Genomic DNA, 23,108 nt, shown 5'->3' on the forward strand with positions numbered 1-23,108 from the left:
TTTTTGTTGTTATATACCTGGATGACTGAGAAAACAAACTTTGTGTTCTAGCTTTTATTCTTCTTGGTTTACATGTAACATTTGAGTTTCAGCTATTAGTTTAACAAGATTTAAAAGTCATTTAATACTCAGACCTCACACTGTGTTTTCATAGAAAATGCAAAGATTTCCATTTTGTATTAGAACAAATAAACAATAATTATTAAACTAACTCGAATCCAATCATCAGAGATGGGATATATATATAAAGTTAATCATGACGATGTACCCCTGAGCGTAGTCTCTGCAGGTAATCTTTCCCGATGTAGGAGACTTGCTCGCTGATGGAGCTCTCGGCTCTCCCCAGAGTCCGGCTCAACTCACTGCGTCTGCTCCGACACCTCTTCAGCAGCTCCGTCAGGACAGAACACCGCTCCAGCCTGGGTAAAATCGGCGCAGTGTAAAAAATAAACCACATCAGGCTCAGCTGTATAAATCACGTGGCTCGTCCTTACTGTATAGTTACGGCTCTTGTCGTCTCCTCCCAGAGCTCCTCTCCGGTCCGATTCTCGTCGAGGAGCCCCGACTGTGAGGAGGCATCACGTACGAACTGCAGCTCAGGGATGAGGACTGCAAGAGCACTTTCCAACTTTGTTAAGACCTGCGTCCTGCAAGAGAAGAGAGAAAGCTGTGGACGTCCTGAAACTGCCTACCGAGTCCCCGTGCCATAATGTGGTATATTCCATTTAAAGATGAGCTAATATTTATTTTAGTCATCTCATTTTATATGTTTGACTCACCTCTACCATAAAACACAACCATATGTACACAAGATGAATTTATTTAAAATAATTCAATCTAATTTTAAATGCAACATGGGTTTACTGCCATGCCCCCTTTCATGCTTCCTGAAACTAAGTTATAATTCTAAGTAATAAAAATAAAATAATTTTTTCAAAAACGTTTTAATAGTACTATTTATAATAGTTCTCATCCAATGACTTTTTATGATATCAAAAAAATTTTATGCTTAAATTATAAAAAATAAATTGAGTCCCTGAGTCAACTGTCCAATTCTTAAATACTTGTCAACCCTGCTAATGTAATTCAGTTTTATTCAAAATATAATTCTGTTTGGTTTTTTTCTCAAATGTAATTTCGGGTTTTTTCAAATGTAATTCTTTTCTTTTTTTTTTATGTAATTCAGTTTTTTTATGTAATTCAATTTTTTTCATATATAATTAATTTTTTTCAAATATAAAATTCATTTTTTCAAATAAAATTCAGTTTTTTCAACTGTAATTTGTTTTTTTTATGTAATTCAGTTTTGTTACGTAATTCAATTTTTTTCTTCAAATATAATTCAGTTTTTTTATGCAAGTCAGGTTTTTTTAATGTAATTCAATTCTTTTTTCAAATATAAAATTCAGTTTTTTCAAATATAAAATTCAGTTTTTTCAAATATAATAGTTTTTTTCAAATGTAATTTGGTTTTTTTAATGTAATTCAGTTTTTTATGTAATTCAGTTTTTTTATGTAATTAAATTTTTTTCATATATAATTAAGTTTTTTAAAATATAAAATTCATTATTTTCAAACTGTAATTTGTTTTTTTACGTAATTCAATTTTTTTTTCAAATATAATTCAGTTTTTTCAAATATAATTCATTTTTTTCTAAATGTAATTCCGTTTTTTTTTTTTTCAAATGTAATTCAGTTTTTTTTCAAATGTAATTCCGTTTTTTTCCAAATGTAATTCCGTTTTTTTCAAATGTAATTCCGTTTTTTTCCAAATGTAATTCTGTTTTTTCACCACTTCCACTTTGATCACTTCAGCCTTTGCTTAATGTACTGTAATTCCGTTGTTTTTTTTTTATGTTGTGTTTTTTTAATGTTGTGTTTTTGTTGCGTTTTTTTAAATGTTGTTCATTTACACCTCAGGGCCACTACCACTCTTGTACCTGTGCTGCAGAGCAGGCAGAGTGGGCTCCCGCAGCTCCAGCTGCTCAGCTCTTTCCTTCGTCTCCTTCAGAGCTGCCAACAAAGCTGCTCTCCTCTGAACCAAACTCTCGTTTTCATTCATCGTTCTCTCCATCTGGCTGCTCCTTCGTTGTGTATGATCTTGGTTTTTTACCATACCTCCCTCAGACCTCCATGTTTGAGTCTTATGCGCCTCCTCCACTTGCGTCTTCATTTTATTCTCTTCCTCCAGTTTTCTTCTTTTGGCCTCTAAACTCGACTCTTCCTCTGTAGCGCCTGGAGTGGAGCGCTCCCCTCCTCGCAGCGCTGAATCAATCCCAGTCTCTGGAAGATTCACAACCTGCATTCTCCTTCCCTGTCCTCCTCCCTTCTGTTTTCTCAAGGCTGTCACAAGCTTGAACACAGATTTCACCACATCCTGGCATGTTACAGTTGCACCATCCATGGTCAGAGTCATCCCCGCTGCCGTTAGATGACCGTCAACGACATGAGATTGTTCCATGGCAGGCGTCAACCTCTGCATTGCTGTCTGCCATGTATACGTTCCCTCCTCCCAGTCCGTTCCACCGTCCTGCCTGCTGGGCTCCTGGTTTGCAAGCAGGGTTGGGATTGTGTCCTTGATTTCTCTCAGAGCGTCCAGGAAGTGATCCAGATCGTGGACAACTGACCGAGTATCACCCAGCAGCTGTCTGAGCTGCTCCAGATGCTGAACGCTGCCGTGGAGCAGCTGGCAGACGGAGGACTGGGACGTAACGTTGGCGCTTTCCTCCTCTGAAAGCTTCCTTATTTCAATCGTCAGAGTTTCATCGATTTCCTGGGAAAAACAAGCTTTTGTATTGATTTGTACAGATTTTAATCTTTAAGTTATTGCTTGAAAGAGTTTGTGTGCTTTACCTTTAGGTCAGAAAACATCGTAGATTCAGCCAACGTCAAAGAAGAGACATCCAAAGGCTGACGGATGATGTGGTTTACTTTTTCTGTGAATACTGACGTCTGGTCATCTTGTGACTCCATCAGGTCAGCAGTGACCTCCAGAGATGTCATTCTACCTCAAACATCAGAGAAGAACCCCAGTTTCTTCATTATGTTGTATTGATCACAGATTTATTCCAGATAAACAGCCTCACACTCATAGTTGTTAAATTATCCATATAAGAGTTTCTGTATATGTAAGAAAATTTAAATATATATAAATAACGACAGGAGCGTTTAGCTCAGTATCTATAAAACAGAGTTATATCCACTTTTGTACTGGCCATCTTAAATTGGGCTGACTCCAAACGTTAACGAGTTGCACTCAAGTTTTAATTCCCAGATGACTGCAAAAGAAATAAGTTAAACATTTTAAATCTCTTGTTTTGATTTTGAAAAAGAATGTGAAAAGTAAAGTTTTTCATCCGAACCCTGGGAGTGAATCCTGTTCAGAGGGGTCGTCCTGCTCCTGCGGTGGGACGCCGGTCCATCCTGCTTCCTGTTTGCCCTCCAAAGAGTTGCTCCTGACAGCTGCCTGCGACGTGGGAGAGTTGCACAGTGACAGATCAGTAAAGCAAAGAGGAAAAGAAGGAGCGGCGAGCCAATCCGATTACCCAGGATTAGCAGCCTGCGCAGTTCAGACAAAACTGCTGAGTCTGTTTCTGACCAAGCAGGCTCCCTTAAAGACACTTTAAAGTCATAAACACATCATGTATGAAGCTACAGTCAATTAAATGTAAATTAGGATGAGCCACACTGCTCGACTTACTTTAGCTGCTTGGCTGCAACAGTAACAAAAAGCTAAATCTGTCATACGTTCCAAAGTTGCACAGACAAAAATAAAAACGGAGCGATTTGATTCTGCCCAGAATCAAACAGAACCAGGAAAGTGTCATTTTCTGTGAAGATGCTAAACGAAAGCTGAATGACTGCTAAAGGGTTCTGAAGAACCTGAAGCTGAATAACAGCTAAAAGAAGCAGAATAGTTAAGTCTTTTTTTTAAGCTAAAAGCTAGCTTACAGCTTAAGTAGCAAAACGCTAGCTCAAAGTTTAAAGTAGCAAAAATGTACCTAAATGCTGCAAAACACTAGCTAAATGCTAAATGGGGCGTTGTGATGAAGAGGTAGGGCAGCCAATTTGAGACCAGAAAGTCGCAAGTTACATAACTGCTCACTGCTCCACCTGGATGTATCTCAGGTGTGATGGGTTCAATGCAGAGAAATAATTTTGTCATTGTATGGAAACAGACGACGACGACAACACAGCAAAAAATTAAAATAAAATTTAAAAAAAAACACCAAGAAAAATGCTGGCTAACAGCCAAAAAGTAGTAAAATCTAAATAAAAAGGTATCAAACGGCCGGCTAAATGTATTAAAAGTCAAGCTAAAAGTAGCATTAGCCTAGCTAGAAGATGATATGTAGCAAAAGCTAAAATAAGCAAAAGGCTAGCTAAAAGCAGCATCAGAAAACCAAATTAGAGCAAGCAACAAGCATTGGTTGTCAAAAAATGGAAGATTTGTAAAGATTTTCTGAAGGGAAAAATGTAAATCAAAAGGTAAATATTTTTAAAAAGTATAAACTAAGTAAAACAGAAGTCAAAGCACCCATGTCCTGGAGGAGCTGAACATGTGGAAATAAGAAACAGCTCAAAATAAGCTGAAGTAGTTTGATTGCAAAAATCATACATAATAATAATTAAAATCTAATAAAGCGATTTATCTTTAGGATGACCCAAAGATGTCCGTCTTGTCAAATATGCTAGAGGTCACGGAGTACAATTACACAACTGAAGTCAAAATAAAAGGTATCGCCTACCTGTGTGAGAGTTTCCTGACTGCTCTCTGTGATGAACAGCAGGCGAGAGCTCAGCAGCCGTTCTTTAGCTTGAAGTGAAGTTTGCCTCCTCTCCCACCCGCAGCCTTCGTTCTGCATGAGGGGGTCCTCGTCCTCACCTGGGACGTCCTGGAGGACGTCACCACCGTACGCCGGTACAGCCCCATCCACAGTTTGTGTGTCACAGTTCGTGCTTCGTTTCGGTGCGAGACAGTTCGGCTGATTTTGGGCCGGTGGGTCGGTCGGACTCAGCGGGGCTTCAAGCTGCACCCCCCTGCTGAGATAAGAGGTGCTCATTAGAACGAGTCAGAAACAAAAGACGCTCATTTTGTATCACTTCAAAGTGTATGAATAATTTTACTATGAATATAAGCAGCTGTTTTTACTATATATTTTTTCAAAGATCTATCAAAGGTTCCAAATGAGAAAAACAGACAAGGTGCTTTTTTTAAGCCGACGTTCTTTAATAAAATAGCCCAAAAAACATAATCCACAACAAACTAGTTCACACAAACAACAAGTAGTTAAAGGGACTGGCACATGCGAGTCTATAGACCAGGGCTATTCAACTGGGGGCCCAAATCAGGCCCACGGGTGACTTCAGTTCGGCCCACCAGTGGGTTAATTTTTAAATAAAACCATAAAACAAACTTTCTTAATGACAATAACTGCTGGATGTTTGGCCCCTGAGCTCTTGGCTTTTAGTAACTGTGACCCCCTGAGCAATTTCTTCTTCTTAATGGTGTTTTATGGGAGTTGGCAAACAATGGAAAGTGTGCATTACTGCCACCTACTGGTGTGGAGTGTGGATCAAAATAGCTATCCGTCTGCAATCATGTTTATGTTCTCTTCTAATTTTGTGTTTCTAAAAAAAAAATGTATAATAATTTGAATACTTTTACTTCTCGTTTCCTTTTGTAAACTAAAAGCTGACAGGAAGTAAAACCAACTAAAACATACGAAGACTCTAAAATAAAAACAGGAAGTAACGTGGAGTAGAATGCAGCAAAGAGAAAGTAAATAAAAATGAATGAAACACAGATATTAATGATTCTGAAACCAAAATAGACCAAGAAAAACTAGAATATAAACAAAGAATGTAGGATCAGAGGGCAGCACGGTGGTGCAGTTGGTACAGCTGCAGCCTCTCAGCGAGCAGGTCGCCCCGGTTTAAATCCCGGCTGGAGGCCTTTCTGGGTGGAGTTGGCATGTTCTCTCCGTGCATGCGTGGGTTTTCTCTGGGTACTCAGGTTTCCTCCCACTAATGTTAGGATGACTGGTAACTCTAAATTGTCCCCAGGTGTGAGTGAGAGAGAGAATGGTTGTTTGTCTCTACGTGTCCCTGTGATGGACTTGAGACCTGTCCAGGGTGTCCCTTGCCTCTCGCACAGTGATGGCTGGACTTGGACACGAGTGACCACCGTGACCCGAAAAAGGAAGAAGTGGATAAAGATAATGGATGGATGGATGGATGGATGGATGGATGGATGGATGGATGGATGGATGGATGGATAACTATAAGACAAACTAACAAAAGACCATCACTGCCATTCTTCAGCATTTTAAACTCCATGTGTCTAAAACTGGCAACAATGCACGTCATATTTAGAACGGATTGGTAAAAACTGTTAAAAATAAAAATATACATTACTGACCAGAAAAGCAAAAGGATTCACCAATATACACAAATCTCAGGTTCAAGATTCTTTATTGTCACTTGCATCACATGTGGTACATGAGATGGAACGAAACTGTGTACTCAAGTTCCCAGTTACACCCAAAAATAAACAACAACAACAAAAAAAGGAAATTAAAATATAAAAAGAAGCACAAAGATCTAAGATATACCAACCGATCAAAGCAAAACCAATTTAAGATTGAAACATTTCTTGTTTGGATTTTACCCCAGTTCAATTAGGATTATAAAAATAAAGATGATCCTCATCTTACCAGAGGTCTGTGTCACCGGCTCGTGTTTCGTCCGTCGGCTGATTTGTTGCGAGGCTGAAGGATTTCTTTGGCGTCTCACGCAACTCTCTGAGTGAATCAAAACATCCCTCGGATGAAGCCCTCTGAGTGACAGCCTGGCAGGAGGAAGATGAACCTCTGAGAAACTGATAACTAGTTCTGATTTCCCTCTGGAACCTGTGCAGCAGTTTCAGATATTTACAGCCATGATGAACTGGTACAAGTACCTGCGGCTGCCGCACTGAATCCGGGTTGGTCTGGTCCGTAGCTTCATGCAGCGTGTCGGGAAACACTTCCCTTTGCAAACCAGAAAACGGCTGCTTTCCTTCTCTGACGTTAGACTTCAAGCTGAGAACAAAGGCGGCCATTTCTCTGCGCACATCCTGAAAGTGGCACAAACGAGCAGAAGAGTCCCATCGAGTCATGTGAATTTATGAAAAGTCAAGCATTTATGAATAACTAGAAAAATGACATTTTCTGTGAAGGTGCAGTATGAACGCTGCATGCTGAATGGCTGCTGAAATTCAATGAAGGAGCTGAAACTGAGTTGTTAAAGCTAAAAGTAGCGACGCATTAGCTTGAAATTACAAAAACTAGCAAAACCCCTAAATGTAACAAAAGGCTAGCTAAAAGATGGAAGGTTAGTTAAAAGTAGCAAAACAGTGGTTAGACGTTAAGATCCAAAGGAGAGCTTGTGAGCATCATTTAGCTTAAAGTAGCAAAAAGTTAAAAGCTAAAGTAGAAAAAAAAATGAGTAGCTAAAAATTAAAAGTAACAAAAGGTAAAAGCTAGAATCTGAAAGCAGCAAAGCTAGAAGCAGCAAAAGGCAGGCTAAAAGTATGAAAAGGTTAGCTAAAAGCTCAAAGCTATCCAAGTTAAAAGTATCAAACTAGCTAAAAGTAAGGTTACCCTTAACAAAAAAGGAAGTACCCTAGCTAGCTGAGGCAACTAACTTTAATTGGACTGACTCTACAAGTTAATTAGCTGTAGACGTACATCCAAAGATTTTCTGTGCTACGTTAAATTATGTCCACTAATGCACGAGATATTTTGCTGACAAATATGAGCAAAAACATTATTCACCTTTGCCCTTCAGTAGCAGGCAATGCTTTGTTAAATTTCTTAAGAAATCTGCCGGCCCAATGATTTACCCTTTTAAAGGGTAAACATAAAAAGCACATCAAACCTCACATATCACATGATATCAGGCCTTCAAATGATGTCCAAACTCAATAAAACTGGTGAAATCGTTTGTGTTGTACAGTGATCAGTTGCCGTCGTACCTCCCACTGCTGTATGACTGAGTCAGAGAGAAGGATCAAGTCCTGGAGCGGGGGCCCGGAGCAGAACGCCCGAAAACTTTTCACGGCATCCAGGAACTCTTCAAGCAAAGCAGGCTGCAAGACTTTTAAAGCTTTCTGCACAGAAACAGACACAGCTGGACACATGTGCAGAAACAAAGCAAAACAAGTTCTCTAAAGGTGTCCTAATCTTTAAAATAAACTTTAAGATTCTTATAAAGGCTTGGACGTTGCAACAGAAATATGTTTGAGATACACATGAGAAGCTTTAAGTTGAATCTTAAAGTAAAGCTATAAATAATAGCCAATAAAGCTACTTATTTGGTAAATGCTGTAAAAAAAACATCATGTAAGACTTAACTAGAGAAACTGCATTTCCTGCAAAAATGCAGTGTGAATGTTTACTGCAGAAGAACTTGCTGAGAAACAGCTGAAATCACCTAAAAAAAAAAAACATGCTGAAATGTAGCTGAAATGTAAGAAAAAGCCAAAGTTAGACAAAAGCAGAACAAACACGGATTTGCTGAATTATGATTAAATAAGCAGAAACTAGCACAAAACGTAGGAAATTAGCAAAAAAAAAAGTAGCTGAAAAGGCAGAAAGCAAATTAAGCTACCAGGAGGAAGTGGAAGGAGCTGAAATGAGCTAAAATAAAAAAAGCGGAATTAGCTGAAATTAGCATAAAACAGCTAAATAGTAGCTGAAATTACATAAAATGCTGAAACTAGCAGAAAAGGATGAAAGGATCATAAGTTGAAAATAGCAGAAAGAAGTTAATTAGGCTGAAAGTAGCAGAAATTATGACGAAAAAAATTGAATTTATTTGAAAACAGCTGAAATTAGCAAAAAAAACAAGCTAAAAAGCTAGTTGAAAAGGTAAAACAAGCTTAAATTTGCAGAAGCAGAAAGAACACATTTTCCCCAATTAAGCTGAAAGAAGCAGAAATGAGCACAAAAAAGTGGAAATTATTTGAAAAAAAGCTGAAATTAGAAAAAAAAACAGCTGAAAAGTATCTTAAAAAGCAGAAAGAGGTTTAAATTACCAGAAGGAAGTATAAGAGCACATTTTGCTGAATTAGGCTGGAAAAAGTTGAAACGAGTGCAAAAAGAAAAGTGGAATTAGCCGAAAAAGGTAAAACTTGCAGCTTTCAGTAGCTGAAATTGCAGAAAAAGCTGAAACTTGCAGAAAAATGCTGCAGGGGCATAACAAACTGAAATTAGCAGAAAGAAGTTAGAAGCACAAAAATGTTATAATTAGCAGAAAGAATCTGAAAGGGTCACAAAACAGCTGAAACGAGCTGAAAGTAGCTGAAAAAATGTTTACATTTGCACAATGAAGCTGAAGAAAAACAAAATGTGATAGGAGCAGTAAAAGGTTGTAAACAGATCTAAAAAGGTGAAGGATGTAAAATGAGCTCAGTTCATTTTCTATCAGGAAAAAAATGGCAGAAAAGGCTAAATATTTCAAAAAGCTAAAGTTATAACACCCTTCTCCTGAACGAGCTAAACGTTTTGAGGAATAGCTTGAAAACTGCAGGAAGAGAATTGTGCCAAAACACGTACAGAAGACAAATGGATCACAGTAATATAAATGCTTCATAAACGTTCACACTAGAAAGTTTTATTTGTGTTTATCTAATAAAATACCTGTTTCTTCTTGACTTGGGATTGGGTCATCTCTTTGCCACTAAATAAGTTCGTGGCCTCCTGGACGCGTCGCTGCAGACGGAGCCTGGCCTTCTCCAGCCTGCTCCTCGTCATCCTACGGGCTTTCCAGTGAGCTTCACTGTGCACCGTGACCGGCGGCGGTGCAGAGGTAGAACACTGCGCACCGTTCCGTTGTGTTCCTGCTCGAGACTTGTGCTCGATGTCTTGACCGAGTGCTGACGAGCAACGTCTCACTCCCTCTGTGGCTGAACGTGCTGCAGGCGAGGACACGTCTGGACTCTCTGCACACTTCAGAGTTGTGAGAACGACACACATCTGAACCACGTTTCTTCTTACAAATGGTTTGTGTTACTCGTCACTGCTGTCTAAACATTACCAAACGGTCGTCTACTTTGGCTTTAACGATACTGTAAATCTGTCTCGTAAAAGCACAGCCGTCTTCTTACGCACACGTGTTTAAGACATGACACTAGATGTGCAAACATTACTGTCATTTCCTTCCTGCATCATTTCTCACGGACTCAACTCCAACAATTAGAAACACTAAACATATTGTTTAATTTACAGCTGTTTTTAAACACACACCAGATCTTAGTTTAGAAAAACAAAAATCATACTTTAAATAAAAATAGAATGTCTGGTTGGTTTTCTGGAAAAGAAACAACAAAAAGGTATATTTTCATGCAAAAATCACACACATTTGACATTCTAGCACAGGGGTTCCTAACACTGGTCCTTGAGGAACACCATCCTGCAAGTTTTAGTTGTTTCGCTGCTCCGACACACCTGATATTAATGAATGGGTGATTAACAGGCAGAACATAAGTAATTAAACCACTGAATCAGGTGTGTTGGAGCAGGGAAACAACTAAAACATGCAGGATGGTGTTCCTCAGGGATCAGGGTTGGGAACCCCTGTGCTAGCATACCTTGAGGAGCAGAGCATTTAACCCATTGTTGAAAGTCCCTTTCTGAGCCTGTCCGTGCTTCACTGTTAAAAACGAGAAAACAAATATGAATTTATTGTTGTGAAAAATGTGCTAAAAATATTAATATATGCAACACATGGATGGAGGAATCGTAGCAAAGGTTTCTAAGTTAACCAAAGAATTTCTGCAGCTCTAAAGAGCATTGTGAACCAAATATTTTACAATTTATTCTTTAGGGTAAGTCTGGGGGAAAGTCCATAATGATGATTTATCATTTTAGAAGAAGGTTTCACTTTAAAAGGTTTATTACATAAACAATGAAAACATTTTGAGTCCATTTGTGGGGTGAGGTTATGGACTAGCTACCTCTAAATCACAACTTGGCTGAACAAACATTACCAAAAAAAATAAAAATCACCATTTTAAAAAGGCATACATTTTTCAGTATGGCAAATTTAAAAAAAAAATGCAATTTTGTTATTTTGGACTGAGCCTACGTGATTTTTTATTTATTTATATATATAATCCTTTTGAATATAACAAAGTTATATAAAGGCTAAATCACCCTTTCAGTTTAAACTTTAGCACGATGAAAGAATATTTATGATAAACTATGGTTTGAGGGGAAAAATCAAAAGTTAAACGAAGACACACCTTCACTTTAATCTTGTTCATACAAAGATATCTGTTTTGATGTTAATAGCTGTTTAATTCCAAGAACTAAAGAAGCAGAAACAGTAAATCAAACAGAGATATTAAAACTGTGCGCGCTCACTGCGGCTGACTTGACCACAGTGCGCGCTCCCGCGGTATCGGATCACATTTTTTGGCAGAACACAATCAACCTTTATTTATACAGGTAAATCCCATTGAGCCTCGAGGACTCATTTACAAGAGAGACCTGATTTCAACAAAGAAAGATGACAACAATGGACAACAGCAACAACAATAAGCAGTTATAAAAACTCATACTACAGTTTTTTTTTTTTTTAACAAATAGGATGGCTAAAAGGAAAAAGGTAACAAAACCAAAAAAACTACTAGATTCCGAGACAAATGTATAAAACTAAAAACAGGAACATGTCTGCATTGGTCCCTGCCAGGAGTCCAACAGATTCTTAAAGCCACTTAGAGAGGTCAAGGTCGAGAGCTTCAAATCTTTTTGTAAGATATTCCAGGAAACAGGAGCGGAGTAGGAGAAGGCCCTTTTGCCTAGTTCAGTCCTCACTGAGGGAACACTGCAGGTAATAATGTCCTGAGAGCGCACTCCGTAGCTGCACTCACGCAGAGACATGTAGGAGGAGATGTATGAAGGCAGCAGACCAAGAAGTGATTTAAAGATGAAAATGTACCAGTGAGAGAGTCTGCGTGAGGTTAATGATGTCCAGTTAACCAGTGAATACAGGGTGCAGTGGTGGGTACGATAATCACAGCCAGTTATGAATCTTAGTGCACCATGATAGACAGCATCCAACATCTGCAGGGTTCTTGTAGGAGCGTTCATGTAAATAATATCACCAAAATCAATTGAGGGAAGGAAAGTCACAGATACAAGGCGTTTTCTAGCATTCAGAGTTAGACAGGATCTGTTTCTGAAAAAGAAACCCAGTTTAACTTTCAGTTTCTTTACCAAGTTTTCCACATGGAGCTTAAAAGAAAGATGTGAGTCGACCAAGATACCCAAATATTTATAGGAATCAACAAACTCAATGGGGACACCATTTGAGGATAAAATCGGAGGAAGAACTGCTGGGACCAACTTCCTATTTGAAAAAAGCATCCCTTTGGTTTTTTCGGCATTTAGGACAAGTTTGAGGTGAAACAAACCAGTCTGGATGTAGTTAAATGCAGATTTCAGAAGCTGGAAAGCCTTAGCAACTGTTTTAGCTCGACAATAAACAACTGTGTCATCAGCATAGAAATGTATGGATGCATTAGGGATGTTTTTACCTACATTATGTATGTAGATTGTAAAGAGGGTGGGTCCTAAGACTGAGCCTTGTGGTACACCATTGTTGACTGTTAAATAACTGGAGGAAGTACCATTATGTTGAACACATTGCCTCCGGTCTGAAAGATAGTTAGAGAACCAACCAATGGTGTGATCTGAGAAACCGATTTCAGAGAGTTTATGACACAAGATGTTCTGATCCACAGTGTCAAAAGCTTTAGACAGGTCTAAGAAAAGTGCAGCACAATAATCCTTAGCATCCAGTGCTTCAACAACGTCATTAAGAACCTTCAGTGAAGCAGTGGTTGTGCTGTGTTGTTTCCTGAAACCAGATTGATGTGGAGGTAAGATGTTAAATGAGTCCAGGTAATTTTTGATTTGAGAGTTTATCAGTTTTTCTAGAACCTTGGCTAAAATGCAGAGTTTAGAGATTGGTCGATAGTTGTTCAGTGAGGTGGGGTCACCTCCCTTCAGCAAAGGAAGAACAAAGGCTGTTTTCCAAGTGTCTGGGATGGAGTTTTGTCTTATGGAGAGATTGAAGATGTGGGTCACAGGGACTGTGATGATATGAGCAGCCAGCCTTATGAAATAAGGTGGAAGTTCATCTGGACCTGCAGATTTTTTAGGATCAAGATCTTTTAACAGTTTATTGACCTCACTGACTGAGAATGGAGAAAAAGAGAAGGTGTGATTAACTGAGGATTGACTTGTAGGAGGGATTTGATTTGTAGAAGTTTGGTTATTAAGTGAAGTGGCTGATTTTCCATTAGTAACTGTGTCAAATAAAGAACCAGAAGCAACAAAATGTTTGTTGAGACAGTTCAGGATCTCGTGCTTATTTGACACAGGAGCAGAGTTAACGAGAAGTTGTGATGGGAGGTCAGATGATTGGGGGGTGCCTGAGAGAGATTTAATTGTTTTCCAGAATCTGTTAGGGTCATTTAGATTTTTGGAGGTCTGAGATAAGAAATAGTTTCGTTTTGCTGCTTTGACAGCAGTTGTACATTTATTCCTCATCTGTCGAAAACTCAACCAATCAGTGTCTGAGTCAGATTTTCTCGCTGCGGCCCAAAGATGATCTCTCCTGTGCAGGAGGACAGCTAGCTCTGGAGTAAACCAGGGGCTGTCTCGTCCTTTTATTCTGAACTGACGAAAAGGAGCATGTAAGTTCAGGAAATAAATGAAATTATTATGGAAATAGTTCCAAGCAGAGTTCACGTCATCAGTTAACAGAATACGATGCCAGTCAAAGTGAGACAGATCCCAGAGGAATGACTGTTCACAGAAATGTTTCAGATCCCTTTTTTTAATTAATCTGGGCTTAGAAGGTGGAAGTTTACTATTTCTTAAAGCCGCTGTCACACAATGATCACTCAAAAGATCAGCGAATACACCTGTACCAGGGAATTTGTGAGGCATATTAGTTAGAAACAGGTCTAAGATGGAGGAATTGTCAGGATGGCTTTTATTTAATCTGGTGGGGGAGTCGATCAGTTGGGTTAAATTAAAAGACAAGCAACATTCCTTGAATTTGTCACAGAGGGGGGTCGACTTACACCAATCAATGTTGAGATCTCCTGCCAAAAAGATCTCTGTGAATTTTAAATTACCAAGGAATTCCTTAATGGCATTTAATGCTTCAGGTGAAGCTGTGGGGGGGCGGTAGCAGCAGACTACAGTTAAAACCTGGCCTCCATTCAAGGTGATGTTTACAGATAAAACTTCAAACTGGTTTGGAATTGTTTTGAAAGTCACAAGACTTGAAACCAGAGTGTCTCTAATGTAAATAATGACTCCACCCCCCCTTTTCTGACGATCACAGCGGTAGATGTTAAACCCATTGATTGCCACGTCATTATTCATTACAGATTTGTTGAGCCAGGACTCAGAAATAAAGATAACATCAGCCCCAGAAGAACTGACCAGGATTTTCACAGCATCAAGTTTTTTCAGAAGGCTACGAGCATTTACATGCAGAAAATGGAGCCCAGAGGCGTTTTTAAAGTCATTTGGTGTGCTGTAATTAGTGGGGGGTCCAGGATTAGGTTGAATTCCTGAGAGCAATAACAACATTATTATCAGACATTTTTTTGAGTTTTTTGTGACTGATGTGTAATTACAGCAGTTAACAGTGTGACAATTAGCCCCCATAATCGAACCATGAGAAACATTAATGAAGACGCGATCATTCAGAACCCAAAAACAGTGAAAGTTGCAGTGATGGACAGATTCAGGTGTATTAACAAGATTCAGTGACTCCAGATAATCTGAGAACTGAAAATAGTGACAGTAATATGAATGATGCAGAAAAGATTCAGACCATAAAATGTCACAGATCAAATGGGCAAACAAACCCGACGAGGTGGCCCAACTGCAGTTTGAGTCAGGCTGAGAGGGGCTCCGGCCCCCCTGTGAAGATGGATGGATGGATGGATGGATGCTCCCATGAGAAACAGAAGCTGGGTCCAGAATCAACAGGCCGAAACAGAAACAGAAAATTCGCAGCAAATAGCAGAGCGAGCTGTCAGAAAGTCCTCCTGAAGTGAAAGGCATGGTCCAAGTTCGTTTCAGGTCAACAGGGGCCAACAGCGTGATCCGGAATAAAATTAATTATTATCCAGGTGAGTTTGGATGGAGGCCTGCAGCAGCTCCGATACAAACTCCAAACTTCTCTCGAGCACCACGCAGCCCTGCTCCTCCACGCTGCTCCTCCACGCTGCTCCTCCACGCTGCTCCTCCGCTTCTCAGCACCCGACAGCACGGGGCACCCCCGGTGAAAAGCGAGACTGACCGGAGAGGCTGAGGCTGAAGTCGGCAACTGGTCCGGTCCGGTTCTGCTCCAGTTCGGCTCCGGCGCTCCAAGCACGAGAGACGAAGAGGCTGAAGATATCCCTGGCCCGGTTTTGCTCCGGTCCGGCGGCCCAGTCCGGCGGCGCGGTTCTGCTCCGGTCCGGCAGCCCAGTCCGGCGGCGCGGTTCTGCTCCGGTCCGGCAGCCCGGCGGCGCGGTTCTGCTCCGGTCCGGCAGCCCGGCGGCGCGGTTCTGCTCCGGTCCGGCGGCCCAGTCCGGCGGCGCGGTTCTGCTCCGGTCCGGCGGCGCTTCAAAGCACCGGAGCGTCTCCTCCAGGTGAACACAACGACTCCACGGAGGTGGATCGTCCTTCAGTAAAAGTAACGGGCTGCTCACTGAAGCTGAGACCGGCTCTGTAGAAGACGAATTTCCCCACAGCCACCTCGATTCGGTTCTGGTCCAATTCGAGGGTCACAGGTACACTTCCCCCACACCTATGGAAACACCACGAGGGCCAGTCCAGCTGAAAACCAGCGAAATACCACCCGGCGATATTTGTCGGAACCAGGTAGAACCACAAAGTTCCAGATAAGAGTTCGTTGAGGTCCAGGGAGAGAGAGAAAAAACACCGGACCTTCGTGCGTCGACTCCCCAGCTCGAGGGGTCACCTGGCCGGCAGGGTGCGCTCAGAGTGACCGATGGGGGGGGAGCGGCCGATCGGTCCAGGGCCAAAAATATTATTATTATTTTTTTTTTTTTTGGACTGTCCCGTCCGGCTCTCTGAGTCACTGAACACCGAATTCGGTTGGAAGGAGGACCAACTTTAGTCCGGTTCGAAAAACGGGTCAGTTTGATGATAAAAGACTGCAGAGAAGCCGGAGGGAGCTGCTGTCCATCAGCTCGCCGGAAGTGAAGTGTCTTACACCTGTCAGTAAACACGTAAACACCTGTCTTACTTTCTTCCAGTAAACACGCGCCTGTTCGTGGACACTGTTGCTCCAGCAGCTCGGTCACCGTTTTAACGCTCACCAGACTTGTCTACACTTGTCTGCTTCTCCTGGGCTCCTCCACCCTTCTCCACCTGCTAACGTAGCCTTCACCTGCGCGTGCCGCGCCTCGTCCTCCTCCCTCGGGTGGAGGAGTCGGCAGGCATCCTGCTGCGAGTTATTCGTCTCTGACCGAACCTGAAAACTCTGACACCGTCGGTACAATCTCCAGTAATTCTTGTTCAAACTTCTTCTGAGGAATATGATCTTTTTTATGAACACCGCTCTCAAACTTCCACGTTTACAGCGGTCAGCTCGAAGGACACGCCCCCAAACTAGCAATGCTAATTCTGATTGGTCAGTTCCTGGACAGCTGGGCAGTCAGCTCACGTGGGTCACTTTATAATTTAGAGCGGTCCATCTGAAGTGACAAAAATCTGGACAAGCTATAAATTATTAATTAATTAATTAGTTCAGCTCGTGTTGTGACCCCAAAACCACTGGCCCCTCAGCGCTGTGGGCCCCTGGGCTTCAGCCCGGGTAAGCCCGCGCATTAAGTGGCTCTGCGGTTTGATCAAGAGCCTGCCAAGGCAGGTAAGTTAAGGCACTCCACCCTGTTCACATGGCACGAGAAACACCAACAGCTGAAGGAGACGCCACCTTTTTTTTTTGTTAACTTTGCTCATTACAAAAAGGTAAAAGTAAATATGTTTGTAGGGGGTCACTCACTTTTAATCTGTACAAACAAGCAAACATGGGTCTGCCTGTGTCCCCCAATAGTAGAGTTTATTTATTTAATTTTTGGTATGGTTACATTTTTTTTCCCCACCTCTGTCTCTTTTATGGGTTACAAACTTGCATGGCCTTCTTGATTACTAATCTAAGCGAAAGTTCAGTAAGACTACTTTTCCAGATCCTCCAAGCCTGTTGTTTTTCAGCATAAATAGTTCCAATAACGCATCTTCCTATCTTTCTAGATTCTGATTCGCCACCAAACAACAATAGTCTGACCTTGGGGGAGCATGTGTGCATCATGCATGTCCAATGGAGCGCCTCCATCGTCTCCCTGTGCTCCACCTGAAGCCATGTTGCCTCCAACCGCAGCATAAAACGAACCCCTGGAAGAGCCGAGACGCAGCGTTCTGTTAATTGTCCATCCAGGATAAAAGTGAAAGTTTCCAAACGTTGAGCTGCCTCTAATAACGCTGTCAGGATTACACACGCCCTCGCGTTACCACAGTTACGCTCATGCAAGCACATGCATGCAAACACAAAAAGAGCTCAAAGAGGAGAACGCACTGCTGAAGAGACAGTTTGTAAAAAAAAAAACAAAAAAAAACACCAAAACTCATTTTCAACACACCTGAAGCAGAGCTGCTGTCTGCAGTGAAGAACCCCGTCGAGTGTTTGGTGAATCTCCTCAGCCGTGTCGTTTTCATCTGGTTGGTTCATGCCGTCAAACCAGACGTGGCCTTTAGGTGCTCCTTAAAGAACAAAGTGCCTCCTGCTGATCAGAACAAGCTTTGGAGTTTTAATACTCCTCAGATGAAGAGTAAGTTAATAAATAACGGGCTTTGGCAACAAAGTAAAAGTAAATCTGCCGTGGCTTTTCCTCTCGCTGCAGTTCTGTAACAACAGACCAGTAGATAAAAGAGAAACAATTTAAAGCATTAATCTGAAACACTTTCACTTTCCTGCATGAGCTCATCAAAGTGTCTCGACTTCTTTTAATTTAATTTTTGGGGGTTTATTTTGTAGTGGAGCTCTTTAAAATGTTCATTGGGAACAAGATTTCAATGGATTTAATTCAGGAGGTAAAATGGCTGATTATCCATTTCAGTCATGGAGAAAGTATTTGTTTTGAACTCTTGAGAGCTGTGCCAGAGTTTTATTTATTCCTTCACTTTGGTGAAAGCTGATGGGCTGTCTGTGTAGCTGCACAAATTAAGTTTCCATCTCAGTTATATCAAAGAGTAAAATACTTATTGCAATTCAATAAAATGTTTAATTTTATAAAGGTCAAGATTGTCTGTATTTTTATTTTAAATAGCGAGAGCTCTCAGCTACTATGCCAAAAAATTAAGTAAATATCTGTAAATTTTAGTTAGTTAGAATTATTGCCCTTTTTGTGATGTCTAAAGTCCGTTGGCCATCTTGAATAGGATTGGCTCCAAAAAGTTCAGCAGCTACAGATGAACTGAGTATTGCCTGAAAGTTTCATGAACATCCATCCAGTGGTTCATGAGCTATTTATATAGAAGAGGTAATTTAACCATTGTGTGTTGGAGCAGAAAAAACATTTAAAACGTGCAGGGTAGTGGCCTTGGTTGTGTCCAGGGTTTGGGACCATTGAAGCCTGGGGAAAAGGTCCTTGGTTTGAGTATTTATCCACCAGGTGGAGCCAACCGGCCGCTGGCCGTTAGGTGGCGCTACGCTCCGACCCCAGCTGAACCACGGCAGAGCTGACTGGCGAAGAAGAAGAAGCAGCAGCAGCAGCAGCAGCAGAAGAAGAAGAAGCGCTTCCACGACTTTGACGCTCACCAGCAGCTTGACCTTCCAACTGCAGGGCGACAAACCAAAATGTGAGTAATGTGCAGTAAAACAATTTGTCCTTTATACTGTGATCCAACAGAAAAAAAAGAAACATTTGTTCGATCAAGTCTGATTTCAAACGAAGTCATATTCCGAGGTTATCTTGAAGCTACATTTTATGCTAGTACCATTTTAGCCTAAGATGGTTAGCCAACGATGTTTATTTATTGCTTGCTGTAGTTAATCAAGTAAAATCGCAACACAAGTCCCCTTTTATAAACATACTTCAAGGTGTATTTACATACCCGACTAGCATATATTTTAAACCAGTACTGGCTTCATAACACAAAATATTAGGTTCTGAGTTAGCATTAGCATTGCATGAAACAACTGCGAGTCCTGCTGTCGAGAACTTGATGTTGGATTAAGCTTATTTTGTAACTTTACATCTGTAAAATTAGGCTGTCAGACTATTAAAGCAGCATGCTGAATTATTTATACTCCTGTGAATAGCATGATTTTTTTTTTGTATTTGTTTAGGATCCATTTTTCAAAATGTGTGATCCTATACAAGAAACAAGACCTTTAATAATCTAATTGTTTTTAACATCCTGACTGGAGACATCACTTGTCGTAGGAGGTAATGCTAATATATTTTTTTGTCACAGATGGCGGGACAAGCATTTTCAAATTGGTGGAAAATAGCGAGACCCTACGTTAAGGCATATCGAGAAGTATGGATTGGATTTGGCATTGTGTCGGTCGTCGTCTACAAAATTAAATATGGGGGTGAGTTGAAAGCTTGCTAAGGTTTTTAGTTTGACTGCACTCCGTAATAAGAACCAAATGAGCTGTGTTGCTGTTGAAATTTGAACAGAGCTCTTATGCCTTTATTCTAATCCAGGGACCTCCAGCCTTTTTTCCTTTGACGGCTACTTTCACAATTCATTCAACCTTTAATTAGACAGGTAATCCCATTGAGCCTCCAGGACTCATTTACAAGAGAGACCTGATTTCAACAAAGAATAATGACAACAGCGACAACTATAGACAGTTATAAAAAGGCATACAGATTTTTTTTTTTTTAACAAATAGAATGGCTAAAAAAAAGAACAGTAACAAAAAACAGTTAGATTACAAGGCGAATGTAGAAAACTAAAAACAGGAACATGTCTGCATTGGTCCCTGCCAGGAGTCCAACAGATACTTAAAGCCACTTAAAGAGGCTTCACATCTTTTTGTAAGATATTCCAGGAAACAGGAGCGGAGTAGGAGAAGGCCCTTTTGCCTAGTTCAGTCCTCACTGAGGGAACACTGCAGGTAATAATGTCCTGAGAGCGCACGCTGTAGCTGCACTCACGCAGAGACATGTAGGAGGAGATGAATGAAGGCAGCAGACCAAGAAGTGATTTAAAGATGAAAATGTACCAGTGAGAGAGTCTGAGTGAAGTTAATGATGTCCAGTTAACAATAAAAATGGCTAAAGAGCTGCTTATGTTTTGTAACGTTTATTTTTATAACTTGTTTTCACCCAAACCATTGGAATAATCCTATTGTCTGAAAAAAAAAAAAAACAGGTTTAGGTCACTTTACAAATCATTAGTATCCTAAATTCATAATAAAACCAGTGTTTCCCTTACCATCATCCAAGGAGGGTGCCCCACCCTGTCAACAGAACCGAGTGCCCTGCCTGCCGAGCTTTTAACACCGAGTAGCACGTCAGCAGTAGCAGATAAAACTTGTTTTTCATTTTGTGCTGGCTGGAACAGTTTCAGCCACCACAGTCAAAACCTCCTTTATAGTGCCGCCATCGGAGAAGGGATTTTTGTGCTCCACTCTGAACAAAGCCTCTGTTGCTGCGTTGCTGCTCTTTGTGGGATCGATGCAAAAGGACGTGATGGTTTTTAGCTCCTTAACCTCGTCTTTTTGACGACTGCTACCTGGAAGATAGTTCCACAAAAAGTTGCTGTGAACTTTGGTAAAGTTGTGCTCTAGTTGCATCTTTTCCCAACTAACATGGTTGCTGCGCAGATCAGACACGCTTGTTGGAAACATTTGTAGAAAAAAAATAAAATCTTGGGTTTCCCCACTTATAAAAATGGTAAATTTTTTGTCTCATTGGTGGCGGTGGCTGTCACATGATCACCGACTCACCAAGCTTGACAGAAACATAACTGTTTGACAACTACTGGTAATTATCAAATAATGTTTTAATGTAAGAATGGCTATGAATCACATTACTGTAGATATAAATTAAGTGTCTGCCCAGTGACTGATCAAATTTACTTTTTGACCTCCAGATTCTTATTTTCCCTTTGAGAAGCTAATTGAAAAAACAGTTTACGACCTGTACGTTGGAGACTCCTGTTCTAGTCTAAATCTAAATTATTCTGATTTATATATGCACCTTTGAGATAATTTACTATTTTTCTTCTTCTTCTGTCCAACATGTTTACTGTCAGTGTACGAAAATACTTCTGCTTCAAAGGGTGCTAAATAAATGTCTAATAATTTATGTTCAGTATTTTATTTGCATCAGTGGCTGTGACTAATGTCTTTCATTTTCCCTTTTCTAGGCAAGAAGGCTGTGGCGGACAGTAAGTTCTATAATGTTTTTAATTCAGTTAGACTTGAACAGTATAATTTTATGTGACAGTGAGTTGAACAATAATATTTTATTTTTCTATTTACTTTTAATCTGTTTTTTTATTGGCTCTGACCAACAATCTATGGTCTATTAAGTGAAGGTCAGGCGATTTATTTACAATTTTGGTTTACAAAAGTTTTTCGCAATCGTAAATTAAAGCTGAATGACAAATATTTAATGATTCAATTCACATTTTTCTTGGGACATTCCTTCAAGCTTTGTTCAGTAACATGCTCAAGAGTTTTTTTTTTTTTTTTTCTCAAATTATCTATGCGTACATGAATGCGTAACTCTTTAAATCTTATAATTTTGTGATACAACTTAATAATCAGTCACGGTTTAATTAATTTCTTACAAACTCTGAACTTGTCAAAAACTTTTCTCGCAACTGAAATTGGTCGTTACACTTTTAATACCTGTTCAGTTGCTGAACTGTTTAAATATTTATCACTGCACATAATAATGTCACGTTACAGAGAAATTTCTGCTCATTGTGCACGTTTTTTTATACATTTCATAGCATTTAGATAAGATGACTGACGCATACAGCAGTGAAGTTTCAGTCTTTAAAACAAAAAGCTTCAAAAGTAGCATTCTTTGAAGGAATGTCTGTCGTCTTGCCAGAGGTTTGAGATTCAGGTCAGATTATGTTAAAAACGAAAAGTTGCAGGTCAAACCCTTAAACTTAACATGTGCAGTTGTATGTAATCTTGCAATCGTTTGCATAATCTGACATGATCTGTTGGTGCTTGGAGTATGTGTTGTGAATGACTCTCAGCTACTACCACAGTACGTTACAGCTGGAACTGTACATTCACTTCATATGGGGGCCGAGATGGTGTAGAGGCAGGGCAGCCGGCTTGGGACCCAAAAGTCCCAGGTTCGATCCCCAGTCACTGCACATCACGTGGTGTCTCTGGGCAGCACACCTCATCCCCAAAATGCCCCCCCGGGCGCTTTCAATAGCTGCCCACTGCACCACCTGGTGGTGGATGGGTTAAATGCAGAGACTAATTTCGCCATTGTATGGAAACATACAGTGCTGACATTGTGATGACATTATTATTATTATTATTATGCACGCTCTATATGTGTTGACAGAAACCGGTCAAATTTGTCCAGTTGTATTTATTAACCAGTAGATGTCACTAAGTTGGATGCACAATAAGTGCGTCTGGTGGAATAGTGTGCGATGGTTGTAAAAGGATTGTTCACCTAATTATATTATTAATGAGGAGTGACTGTAGCGCAGTGGCAGGACAAATGTATTGAGACCAGGAAGTCACAGGTTCGACTCCCCTGCCATGCCCACTTGTTTGTGTCCTTGAGCAAGACACCTAATCCCTAACTGCTCCCCGGGTGTTTAAATAGCCGCGTGTGTGATTTGTTAAATGCAGAGGGCGCATGTCGTCGTGTGCATGCAGTGACGTCTTTTTATCTCTGTTGTTGCAGAGCCCGCACACTGAGCGTCCCACCATGATGACCACCTCTTCCCCTGCCACGTAAAGGCCTGAAGACCAACTTCTCATTTGGTTTTTGTTAATATTAAATAAAATGATCCGTAACATTT

General features: G+C 40.5%; 2 protein-coding genes across 2 annotated transcripts in view; one reads left to right on the top strand and one right to left on the bottom strand.

Moving 5' to 3' along the window:
- Positions 1-10,019, bottom strand: part of LOC119417942 (nesprin-1) — a 128,541-nt gene extending 118,522 nt beyond the window's left edge. The window contains exons 1-10 of the mRNA XM_037685190.1: positions 9,684-10,019; positions 8,018-8,152; positions 6,962-7,117; positions 6,717-6,850; positions 4,749-5,040; positions 3,363-3,466; positions 2,854-3,004; positions 1,941-2,773; positions 495-647; positions 269-419 (exon numbers count right to left, since the gene is read on the bottom strand). Coding sequence (XP_037541118.1) covers positions 269-419; positions 495-647; positions 1,941-2,773; positions 2,854-3,004; positions 3,363-3,466; positions 4,749-5,040; positions 6,717-6,850; positions 6,962-7,117; positions 8,018-8,152; positions 9,684-10,019 — 2,445 coding nt within the window. The remainder of the gene's footprint in view (positions 1-268; positions 420-494; positions 648-1,940; positions 2,774-2,853; positions 3,005-3,362; positions 3,467-4,748; positions 5,041-6,716; positions 6,851-6,961; positions 7,118-8,017; positions 8,153-9,683) is intronic.
- An 8,820-nt stretch (positions 10,020-18,839) lies between these two features.
- On the top strand, positions 18,840-23,108 carry LOC119418343 (ATP synthase subunit ATP5MPL, mitochondrial-like). Its single transcript, XM_037685611.1, has 4 exons — positions 18,840-18,941; positions 19,560-19,680; positions 21,468-21,488; positions 22,991-23,108. The coding sequence occupies exons 2-4, from the start codon at positions 19,560-19,562 to the stop codon at positions 23,002-23,004; spliced, it is 156 nt and encodes a 51-aa protein (XP_037541539.1). The 5' UTR covers positions 18,840-18,941; the 3' UTR covers positions 23,005-23,108.

This window comes from Nematolebias whitei, chromosome 12, assembly GCF_014905685.2.
Source record: "Nematolebias whitei isolate Nwh7 chromosome 12, NemWhi1, whole genome shotgun sequence".
NCBI classification, from domain to species: domain Eukaryota; kingdom Metazoa; phylum Chordata; class Actinopteri; order Cyprinodontiformes; family Rivulidae; genus Nematolebias; species Nematolebias whitei.

Coding starts and splice junctions, on each gene's coding strand:
- LOC119418343 (XM_037685611.1), top strand. CDS start 19,560: ATGGCGGGACAAGCATTTTCAAATTGGTGGAAAATAGCGAGACCCTAC. Junction 19,681..21,467: donor CTACAAAATTAAATATGGGG/GTGAGTTGAAAG, acceptor TCCCTTTTCTAG/GCAAGAAGGCTGTGGCGGAC.